Source organism: Cebus imitator, unplaced genomic scaffold, assembly GCF_001604975.1.
Source record: "Cebus imitator isolate Cc_AM_T3 unplaced genomic scaffold, Cebus_imitator-1.0 Scaffold40, whole genome shotgun sequence".
NCBI classification, from domain to species: Eukaryota; Metazoa; Chordata; class Mammalia; order Primates; family Cebidae; genus Cebus; species Cebus imitator.
The window spans coordinates 966788-979069 of NW_016107355.1; the positions used below are offsets into that span (position 1 = coordinate 966788).

The 12282-nt window shown below is 39.0% G+C and overlaps 1 protein-coding gene across 5 annotated transcripts in view; it reads right to left on the minus strand.

Moving 5' to 3' along the window:
• The window catches only part of KLHL2 (kelch like family member 2), a 117303-nt gene that overhangs the window by 89269 nt on the left and 15752 nt on the right, over positions 1 to 12282 (minus strand). For 3 of the 5 annotated variants that reach the window (XR_001824317.1, XM_037737573.1, XM_017525959.1), the window contains exon 3: positions 3671 to 3777. The exons of 1 other annotated variant lie outside the window; for it this stretch is intronic. Coding sequence is in view for 3 of the 4 variants with exons in the window: in XM_037737573.1 (XP_037593501.1) it covers positions 3671 to 3777 (107 nt within the window). In the remaining variant the exon portion in view is untranslated. Of the gene's footprint in view, positions 1 to 3670; positions 3778 to 12282 lie in introns of those variants that run through there. One more of the 5 variants, XM_037737574.1, reaches the window with a different exon arrangement.

Consider the following 12282-nt stretch of genomic DNA (forward strand, 5'->3'; position numbering starts at 1 on the left):
CTTAACAGGGCTTCAGACCATGAAAACAAAGAAATAAAGTACTCATACTCTAGCAAATACTTAAATGGGTATATATACACTAAACTACCTAGACCCAATCTCAGTGTCTTTTTTTTTCTTTTTTTGAGATAGGGTCTCATTCTCACTCTCTTGCCCAGGTGGAGGGCAGTGGTCCGATCTCAGCTCAATGCAACCTCTGCTTCCTGGGTTCAAGCAATTCTCCTGCCTCAGCCTCCATAGTAGCTGGGACTGACAACACAGGCACATGCGACCATGGTCAGTAAGTTTTACAAAAAATCTTTTTAGAGATGAGGTCTCCCTATTTTTCCCAGGCTGGTTTAGAACTCATGGGCTCAAGCAATTCTGCCACCTCGCCCTCCCAAAGTGCTAGGATTATAGGCATGAGCCACTGCACCCTGCCTTTATCTTTTTTATCTAATCTCTGACAACTTGTTGGCTAAACAGTAGATTCAAAAGTAGAAAAAATACAACAGCACAAAGATTGCCAGAAAGTCAAATAGCATCTACCAGTGAAAAACCCTAAAAGTTTAGCCTAAATAATAAGCATATAGAAAGATGCTCAACATCATTGGTCATTAGGAAAATGCAAATTAAAACTACAATAATATGCTACGTCAAAAGCAGTCTATCCACAAGGAATACTATTTAGCAATAAGAAGAAGTAAACCTTCCTTTGAAATATCTATGACATAGATGAACCTCAAAAACATTGTGTGAGAACAAAAATGTTCTCAAACTGATTTATGGTGATGGTAGTACCAGTCAGTAAATTTACTAAAAATCAGTGAGTTGTGCACTTTATAGGAGTAATTTTTTTTTTTCTCACTCTGTCACCCAGGCTGAAGTGCAGTGGTGCCACCTTGGCTCACTGCAATCTCTACTTCCCAGGCTCAAATGATCCTCCCACCTCAGCCTCCTAAGTAGCTGAGATTACAGGCTAGTGCCACCACGCTAAGCTAATTTTTTATATTTTGACAGAGATGCGGTTTCACCATGTTGCCCAAGCTGGTCTGGAACTCCTGAGCTCAAGCAATCCACCGCCTCAGCCTCCCAAAGTGCTGGGATTATAGATGTAAGCCACTGTATCCAGCCCTGAAATGGGTAAATTTCATGATACACAAAATATGCCTCAATAAACTAGTGAAGAAAACACAAGTTAGGTACTCAATTCACATTTTGTATATATGCCATAAATTAAAATAGTATTCCTATTTTCATCCTATTTTAGATGGCTGTATTAGCACACAGCCATCTAAAATTTGACCAAGCACAGAAGGTCTATTCTCAGGCAGAAACCTGTTGAACTACAAAAGCATCTACCTACCAGTTAGTTGCGATACACTAGAAATACTTACAGAATCAGAATGTCTGCAGGGCCTCATTCCCTTCATTTGGCAAAACTCACAAATTCATAAATCACATGTCAGCTAAATCATGAAGCATAGAGACCCATTAGACCAAAACAAAAGAGGGAAACCAAAATGCAGTCTAGATTATAAAGCAAACAGAAAAAGGAGCTAAAGACATAAAAAGCTCTCCTGTCTCTACCTAGCATCGTTCCTCTGCATGCATAAGGCCCAAGGAGTGTGAAGACACTAAGTCTCCAAAGCCTTTTGAGGGGAAAGGAAACTAACACTGATGATACAGGTGTAAGCTAATCACTCTATTTTTGTCACTTTGTAGACAATAAAACATTTATCAAAAAAACAGCCTAGCTTAAAGCTTTCCAATCTTGTATTGAATATAAAGAAATTCAGGAATGCAGACTAAAAAAAATAGTGATGATGACCATATTAATTACTGCCAACATTAACAGCATTTTCTATGTGTCAAGTGCTAAGAAATTCACAAACATGATCTCATTTAATCTTTACAAAAACTCTAGGATGTGGGTAATATTATGATTTCCATTTCCAAATGGGGAAACTGAAGCACCGCTTGATCAAGTTTTCCAAAGACCCAGTAGTTCCAACAAGTAACTGGCAACAGCAGTGTCACCTAAAGGAGGGCCACCAAGATGAGAACAGCACTTTACAAAAGAAATCCTAAAGAAGCCCAACACATTCCAGATCGAATCCTTCTCTTACAAGCCTTAGAGACTCTCTCTCTAGAAAAGTGTCCAGGAGCTGGGAACTGGGGCTCACGCCTATAATCCCAGCACTTGGGGAGGCCGAGGCGGGCAGATTACGAGGCCAAGGGATTGAGACCATCCTGGCCAACATGGTGAAACCCCATCTCTACTAAAAATACAAAAATCAGCTGGGCGTGGTGGTGTGCCTGTATTCCCAGCTACTCGGGAGGCAGAGGTTGCAGTGAGCCGAGAACACACCACTGCACTCCAGCCTGCCAACAGAGCGAGACTCCATCTCAAGAAAAAAAAAAAAGAAAGAAAGAAAGAAAAGTGTCCAGGAGTAATAAATAAGATGTAAATCAAGAGACTAAAGTGAACCGGAAGACATAAAAATCTGACTATTCACTTCATGGATACCGACTTTGCAGATCGACCTCAACTGAAAGGCAACCCTCTAAAACTACCTCCTCAACTTGGCTCAGAGAACACTTGCTATCCTTCTTCATTCCTGATGATTTAACTCTGTTCTGGAACAGCAAGATCATAAAAGGCTGTAAACTGAAGAGGCCTCTGGTCTCCCAGCTACTCCCAAGACACACAGAAAGTTTTCACTCAGTCCATTTTCTCTATCTGACCTTCTACACTCACCTTCATTTGTGTAAACCCCTTAATCCATCAGGTCTGGCAAAATGTCAGAGGCCCTTCTCTCAGTGCTGCCCATCATGGCCCTCAACATCTCATCACTGCTGTGGACACTCAGCTCTTTCATACACTGTTACCTATTAAAGGGTGCACACCCATCTCCCCAGTTTTACAGGAAGGTTTTGTGGAAGGAAGCATGTTCACATTGTTTTTGCATTCCTTGAAGTATCTAGTAAAATGGTAGCACCAGAAATATTTAAGAGTTTTTAAAGTAAGAAGAGCTTTGTATGTTTGCTTTTTGGTATAACAACATTTTTATTTGAATTTTTTATTTGGCATACCAATACCCTAAGATTATAAGCTCACTGATGTAACACATAAAAACTTCATTTCTTTGTACAGTATATTTTTAAAAAGAATGAGGGTAAGGGGTTCAACTGTGACAGACATAAATTACTTCTTTTCCAGAAGTACTAAAATCATTCTATATATTTTCACAGTTGCCAAAGTAAAATCTAACCTTGTAAATAAACCGCTCTATTGTCTTATGTTTCCAAATGAAGGATATTAAATAAACATCTTTTTGTTCAATGTAACACTAGATGAAACAAATGTAAAAATCACTTTTTAAAATGTAAAATTTTCTTTTGTCAAACTAAGAAAGTGCCAAAAAGCTATTATAAACGGCAAGAACTAATATACATAAGTTTAACTTACAGGGAGAAAGCTGAACGTAAAATTGTGAGTACATATGTATAGGCTTGCTGATCCCCAACAATGAAAAACAAAGACAAGGAGGAATTTGGAACAAAGTAAGAACATTTTCTTCCATTATAATTCTTCATTTCATGATGTTAATAACAAAAGAAAACATGGTAAGAAAAGCTCAGATCTGAATACATTTTTTTAAATGCCCACAACTAAAGTATTTCATACCTGTAAACATGGCATGAAAATAAGGACTACAGGCGGCCAGCACCACTCTATGAGCAGAGATTTCCATGTCTTCTGCCACAATTGTGACATCGCATAGCAAATTTTGACTGTGTAAAAAGCAGAGAGAAAAAATTTAAATAATATCAATGACTGTATTGAACATCCTATGCAAAAATATTACAGTAAAGCACACTCTCATCACGTTGAAACTAACTTAAAAGATAGCCATCCTTTGGGACATGATCCCTAAACATGAAGAACATAGAAAATAGCTGTGATAAAGGCCCAACATTCCCTCATTCAGAATCTTGCCTTTGTTTAACACAAAAATCTTCCCAAACTTGATTATTGACTTCTCAACCTAAAGGCAATTACTGGCAGCAAACCATCAGTGGACTGCGAAAGAAGTTGCCTGAATAATACGTAGCAGCAGAAGTGGCAGGTGGCAGTCTGACATGAAGATGAAGAAAAAAACACATGCTGAAAACTCAACTGGGTCAAATACTGCCCCTAACAAAAAAAATAAAAATATTTTAAAAGACCTAGTTTGTCAAGCAATGGTAAAATTATACCCAATTACACCTGCTGTTTAAAAGGCTTTGGGAATTTGAAGCTTAACTTAATCATAACATTTTACCAATGCAAAATATCTCGTCCTTCAAGGCCAGAAAATACTATATCTAAAGTTAAAAAGCACTTTGGCCAGGTGCAGTGGCTCATGCGGGTAATCCCAATACTCTGTGAGGCCAAGGTAGGTGGATCACCTGAAGCCAGAAGTTCAACACCAGCCTGGCCAATATGGTGAAAGCCAGGCTCTATTAAAAATACAAAAATTAGCCAGGTATGGTAGCCCACACCTGTGATCCCAGCTACTCGGGAGGCTGCAGGAGGATCACTTGAACCTAGGAGGCGGAGGTTGCAGTCAGCCAATGTTGCACTACCACACTCCAGCCTGCGTGACAGAGTGAGACTCTGTTTCAAAAAAAAGCATTTTGTTACCTCAAAACAAACCATTATTCAGCAATCATGATTTTAAAACATCCATTGTAATTCACCCAAAAACATGTGGTATGCATTTCTGACATGCAATACGTGGTACCAGATCATACTCTCCAGGTAATTAAGAATGTCACAGAATATTTTTAACAGAAAACGGTGCTGATGCTTACTGCACAACAAGCAAGAAGGCTCCAAAGCCTAAAACCTGCCTTGCTAGTAGTCATATCATGAATGACTGAAATGGGTGTGGCAAAAGCAAACGTCCCTTCTACACCTCACATACCCAAGCACTGAATTTATGTCCATGTGCATGGCGCATGCAGGTCACACTTGGCACCCTCCTCCACTGTTCTATTTCCTACAAGGGTGGCCTGCCTGCTTCCCTAATTTTCTAGTAGCTTACAAACAACATTTTCCATGAGCTTGATCAAGTCCATGAAATTTTCTACCTGTCCATACTGCTTACAAACTTGTTCCTATAAAGTTCATGCCAAAACTTTTTGGAGACTACTGGTTAACTATTCTCCTTCCAGTTTAGGAGAAATGGAAGGAAAAAAAAAAGACTACCCCAGCATCAGTGATGACTGCATCCCAGGGCCTCATCACCGATGAGTTTGCCATGCCATTTAGATTATAGCATGGCTCGTGCATTACCAGTTTAATGGCACATGATGCTGTATGAGACATAAGGCAGGTCTCGTATTAGAGTCATAAAAGGTAGTACAGTATCACTAATTTATAATTCCTCCAGATCATTGTGGAGCCCTGACAAAGTCTACCATCTGCTCTGAGAATATGAAACCATTCTGCAATTCTATGCATTCTACGGGTTCACACATAACTAGGGTGGGAAAAGTCAGTGGTGTCAACAGTGTTTTCAGGAAGGTACTATGCAAGAGTTTTGCCTGCATGTATTATTTCATTTAGTGCCCACCACAATGTTATAAGGTATTATTTTTATCCCCAAATTTATAGCTGGGGAAACCAAGGTTAAAGTTCTCCAACTAATGGCAGTGCCAGGTTTCAAATCCACAGGCTGACTCCAGAGCCTCCACTACACAAAACCTAAAGCTATACAATTTTAAGATCTGTTAAAGTTTGAATAAAACAGGAAAGAGAATAAATTATAAATAACAATTTATTTTTTGACATACTGTATACTAAAAAATAATTTTAAGTTCTATATATAGCTAATAAAAGGCCCAATTTTAGTGGGTTTTTAGCACTACATCTACGGAATATTTTTTTTTAAAGTTTGTTTATTCATTCAACAAAGTACTGCAAGACCATCTCTGCCCTTAAGAAGACCAGCAGAAAAAGACTGGCAACAGAAAAATTACAGAATAAAGTGGAAAGCACCATAATAAAGATGTTATGGAAAGTGGGGGATGGCACATTCAAATCAGACTGGGAACCAGAAAGGGCTTCCTGCAGCGACTGACCTTCAGCTGAGTTCTAAAAACAAGTAGAGTTAGTTGGATGGAGAAGGAGCAAAAGAATCCCAAAGATAACAGTATGTACTATTACATGGAGGCCTGAACCAGCAACGCAGAATGTGGAACTGTGGGCCAAGAAGAGTGGTGAGAGAGCAAGACGGGAGCAAAGAAACTCTGGAGCAGGGTCAGCAGAGCATGCATAGTCTCTCTAGAATGAAGCAATCCAGCTGTCTCTTTTGTGACCTGGGGATTTGAACACGACTCAAACATGAGTCAAGTGCATCTTTATGCCTGTTTTCCTTTTGTCAGTAATCCCTCCTAGTGCTTTAGATGGCACCTAAGTGGAATTACACTTGAACACCTTAAAAATCACATAATTAATTACATTCGGCTTCAACTACAATTATTCATTAATCCAAACTTCTAACATAATACCTGCTGGCTGTCACTTACATAATTAACTTGGCCTTACTGGCTTATTAATTGATGTTAGATAACTAATAAGGTTAAAACACTGCTAAGATATTATGCAGCCACATCCTGGGTTAGGTCTCAGAGCCACTTTACAAATTAAGGACATGCCTAGTTTTAGCATTCAATTTTTTATCTGTCTTCAGTAATAACATTATTTTAAAGCAGCATTCAGAGATGAGAGATCCGACCAACTCCTACTAGTTTGTGTCACTGAATATACAATGAGTGTGTATCAGTACGTGTACATTGAGTCCGGCCCTTACCTCTATCCAAATTTGCATGATTACAAGAAGTTGAATGACTTTTGAGTGAGAGAGCTATGAACGAAAAGTCTGGCACTAAAAATAAGAAAAACTTGTTTTAGCAGCCTATATGCAAAGTCTTCCATGGTGAATTCCTGAGTTTATGTTCCTATTACTTGAAATCTACTGAGGGAATAAACTGCAGGAAAGGAAAGCCTTCAAAATAATGGAATAAATAAAGTTGTTATTTAGCAAAATTTGCATGTATTCATTCATTCATCAAGCACTATGTGAGCTTACCACAATAAACAAGATAAAAGCCATGACAGTATGAAGTCTACAGTCATGTGAGAGAGACAGACAAGGAAATAAGTGATTATAAAATGAACCCACAATTATTAAGATGGGGCAAGTATGTGGTATTTGGAAATGCACAGGAAAGGCTAGGCCCAACCTTATGGGAAAGCTTCAGAATGAAGTGGCTTCTAAGCTCAAATCTAAAGGGAAAAGAACAGGAATTAGATAGGCTTAATGTAAAATTCAAACAGCACAGAATAAAGAAAGGCACTCCATCTCCTAAAAAAAAATTATACCATGAAAATTGGTCCTTCTCAGGACAAAAAAAAAAAAAACTGCTTTGAAAAAACACGAAACATTCCTGAACATACTAAGACATCCTTGGGTTTTCCGATATAAAATGAATGAATTCCTAAGACTAAGGAAAACCTGTCACTGCTTTTAAAATGCACAGTGTCTATCTTCTAAAAGTAAAATATGCCTCACAACAGGGACTGTAGTCAATAATAATTTAATGATACATTTAAAAATAACTAAAAGAGTATAACTGGATTGTTAATAACACCAAGGATAAATGCTTGAGGTGATGGATACTCCATTTACTCTAACATGATTATTATACATTGTATACCTGTATCAAAATATCTCAGGTATGCCATAAATAGATATATGTATATATACCTACTATGTACTCCCAGAAATTTAAAATTTTTTTAAAGTAAAATATGCCATCAGGCTTTGAGATATCAAAAATAATTGATAGTCACATGAAACAAGAATTACTTTCTAGTGGAAGTGGGGACAGTGAGGAGACACTTGGCATCTATCTACCTTTCTTCTTCAGGTGCCTAGGAAAACGTAGAAGCACTTCCTGGCACATGACGCAGAGCTAGAATAACACCTGAGGAGCTGGGCTAGTAAGAGGCGTTGTGAGCCTGAGTCCCCAGGGCAAATATAATCCGGAGCCTAGGAATGTGTCCAAAGTCAGTACCAAATGACCAGCAACAGGCACTGGAACAAAGATGTAAGAGCAAGGCATAAAAAGAAAGGAGACAGGAGGTCAGAAGCCAAGGAAATGAAAACTGGTCAGGAAGTGGAGGGTGAGCCAGATGTGGCACTGCTGCTCAGGACATGGCTATATCACCCCAAGAGTTACTACTCGGTGCCTAGGGAGGTGGGATAGGGAAGCAAGCTGTTTTAGGTGAAAGGCTTCCCGACTACAGATTTAAACTAGTCATATTTAACCAAACCTCTCATAACTGACAATTGACATATGTTATTTAATAGACAAGGCATACTGGCTAAAATGTCACTAACCTCGAAGAGCAACAGAACTCCTAAGAAGGGTCAGCCAGGTGTGGTGGCTCATGTCTGTAATCCCAGCACTTTGGGAGGCCAAGGCAGGCAGAGAGCCTGGGGCCAGGAGTTCAAGACCAGCCTGGACAACACAGTAAGACCCCACCTCTATTTAAAAAAAAAAAAAACAGAGAACACACAACAAAGGTCACTGCTGTCTTCCTTATTTTTCTTCTTAAACCCATGGTGGTAGGTAGCATCTTTGAATTTTGCAGCAGTTAAGCACAGGGAAAATCTAGACGGTGAGTTTAAGATGCACCACCACTATAGGAGTCCTGAAAAGAGACACAACCCCTCAACAGATTTACACTTGCTGAGATGTTCAAACACAAAGCAGGAAGAGGCTGACAGTCAGCTTGGAAAATCATAGGAAAAGCTACTTTAATCAATGATTTAGGAAACGCTTTAAACTAGTGAAGGGTCCCAGAATAGAGAAATCTGTTTTCAGATAGGATCAAGACAGCAAAATAAGAGTGAAAAACAGTAAAACGCAGCCACAAATGACACTGGGGAAAGCACGTTAGTGAACGTCGACAGGGAAGGGAAGCCTTCAGACTTAAGGACTTGCAAGAACAATGAGTGGGTCACATTTGAGAGAAGGAAAAGATAAAATAATTAGAAGTAAGGTGAAAGAAGATATTTGGGACAGGGAAAGGAAAGTGGGGAAGGTAGAAAGATGAGAAAGTAAAAGGATTTCAGAAGAAAAACAGTACGCAGAGGTGAGTTTCTGAACGTGTGGGAGAAAAGCTTGATCATGTTAGTAGAAAATATAAAATATGGGCTGGGTGCGGTAGCTTACGCCTGTAATCTTAGCACTTTGGGAGGCCGAGGCAGGCAGATCACTTGAGGTCAAGAGTTCAAAATCAGCCTGGCCAACATGGTGAAATCCTGTCTCTACTAAAAATACAAAAAAAAAAATTAGCTGGGCATAGTGGCAGGTGCCTGTAATTCCAGCTACTCAGGAGGCTGAGGCAGGAGAATCACTTGAACCTGGGAGGTGGAGGTTGTGGCGACCTGAGGTCGTGCCACTGCACTCCAGACTGGGTGACAGAGCGAGACTCCCTCTCAAAAAAAAAAAAAAAAGAAAATATAAAATATGCACAAACTTCCTTATTAAGTTTTTTTTTTAACTTGGTGAAATAAATCATGAGTGGATAGTCTTAACTATAATAATCTAAAAGAAAATAGCCAAAGTAAAATCTGATTTTTTTTAAGCTAAGAGGGGATGTTGAAAGTATCTCTGCAGCAGCACAGTATCTCACATGCGGTGGATATTCGGCACCACAGAGAAAGGGAACAAGAAAAGGAGATCGGTTTAGTAAATTCATTCACTACTATCCATTCTTCACATTGTGTGCAATGTTTAATGATTCTATCCATGTTCAATAAACACCACTTAAAAAGAAATCAATCAAGAATGCTTCCAAAGCACTGTAGAATATTACCAGTTAAATTGAGGCTGTAGGTTTCAAAATGTCTCAAACTTTCTTAAATAAGCAAGTCTGCTTTGGATGTGAGGGCTCTTCCCAACTACTGTGTCCTTCAAGGAATGTCTTATATTCTACTTAGTGCAACACAAAAACAAAAGAACCTGATGATGTTTAAGAAAAATACATATGGTAGAGCAATAAAAAACATTCACACCCCATGTAATTTCTTAAAATCCTTTTTTAAAATGGTTCTATAAAGCTATGAAGAGGCTGGGCACAGTGGCTCATACCTATAGTCCCAGCTCTTTGAGTGGCTGAGATGAGTGGATCACTCCAAGTCAGGAGTTCGAGACCAGCTTGGCCAATATGGTGAAACCCCATCCCTACTAAAAATACAAAAAAAAAAAAAAAAAAAAAAAAAAAATAGCCAGGCATGGTGGCATGTGCCTGTAAATCCCAGCTACTTGGGAAGCTGAGGCATGAGAACCGCTTGAACCTGGGAGGCAGAGGTTACAGTGAGCCAAGGTGAAGAAACTGTACTCCACCCTGGGTGACAGAGTGACACTCAGTCTCAAAATAAAAATACATACATATATACATACATACATAAAGCAAGCTACGAAGAAAAGTTCAGTTTAATTCACTTGCCATCTAAGTAACAAAGTATGAATTCATACAATAGCCACAGCCTGGTAAACGCTTGAATATCTTAAAATTACCTGGTTTTAAAACCCTGCAGTCACATGTAACAATTTAGCCACAACTCAACAGCCACAAATCAAATTTTTCATGGATACACAACAGATAATCTAATCCTAGTAGTGATATAGGTCCATGATGTCTAAAATTCTGGAGGGAAAACACAATAACCACTCCTTTAAGAAGACATGTCAGGTTATTTTGCTTGGATAGCTTGTTTCCACAAGCTGTTATGAACTGCTGTTATGAATGAACAACTCAATATTTATGGATTATGGAGGATATAAAGGTAACATTTGAATTGCTTCACATGATTCATCCTCACGGAACACTTTCAACTCCTAAATATTAAGAATCAGACTTACGTTTCTTGTGAATAAAGCTAATAGGTTGTGCCCCCACCACTAACACTCATTGAAATTGTTAAAGCTCAAGTACAGTCTTATCCTATATCCTAAGAAATAGTAGTTTCCTTTTTTTTTTTTTTTAATTTATTTTAAAGACAAAATGCTACCTTTTGACAGTTGCTCTTTGGTCATCTCCAAAGCTAGCAATCTAATTTTGTCAATAAAACTTACCTGAGCCAGCCTGGCCAACATGGCAAAACCCTGTCTCTACTAACAACACAAAAAATGAGCTGGGCATGGTGGCTCTCCCATGTAATCCCAGCTACTTGGGAGGCTGAGGCAGAAAAATCACTTGAACCCAGGAGCTGGAGGTTGCAGTGAGCTGATAATGCACCACTGCAATCCAGCCTGGGTGGCAGAGTGAGACTGTCTCAAAAAAGAAAAAACTTATCTGGGGCACAGCCTGGTTCTCTGTCCCCTCCATAGACCTAATACGGTGTGTTGTACATTATAAACACTCTGTGAAGATCTATTGAGTTGATTTCAAAAATGTTGGTATTTTGAAAAATTTCCCCCATCCATGCTTAGGAAATTTAGAGTTAAGAGCTGAATTTCCCACCAGTGATGCATTGCTGACCTAAAAGCCATCTTTTTACAACTCCAACATCACTAATCTTAGCATAATACTCTGTTTCTCAAAAAGCCTTCTCTGAATCCCACTGCCCAGAGGATTAAGTCCAAATTCATCATACTGTTTAAGCCTGCCACAATTCTGCCCTTCTCTTGCTTCCTAACCTTTTCTGCAAAGACTTCCCAGGATGAACCCTTGATTCACTTTATCCAACAGATGATGTTTATTCCCTCCATGGCTTGTGCAATTAATCATCGCAGGAAAGACCTTCCCACTCCATTCCCTCAGTGAATCCTGCTGCACTCCCATCAGGGCCTAACTGAAGCCCACCTCTGTGAGCTGTGTCAATTTTCCCATGAGAATCTTTTTAGGCACCCATGATTTGCACACTTTTTCACTGTCTCATCCTCTTCTCTGTATGTCACTCTAGACACTTAAAGGGCATGGGCCAAGTCTGATACTGTTTTTTCTCCCACGTAGCCCTTCAGGCATATTAGCTGATTAGGTGCTCACAAATACTTGTTGAATACATTGTTTATATGTGACTGCAGGGTTTTTAAACCAGATAATTTTAAGATATTCAAGCTTTTACCAGGCTGGAATATAAAGCTAGGTCTCTGGGTCTCCTATCTAAAAACAATTAGTTTAAGAAAACAATAAAATGTCATGCACTTTTTCTATCAAACAATTTTAATTCTGTA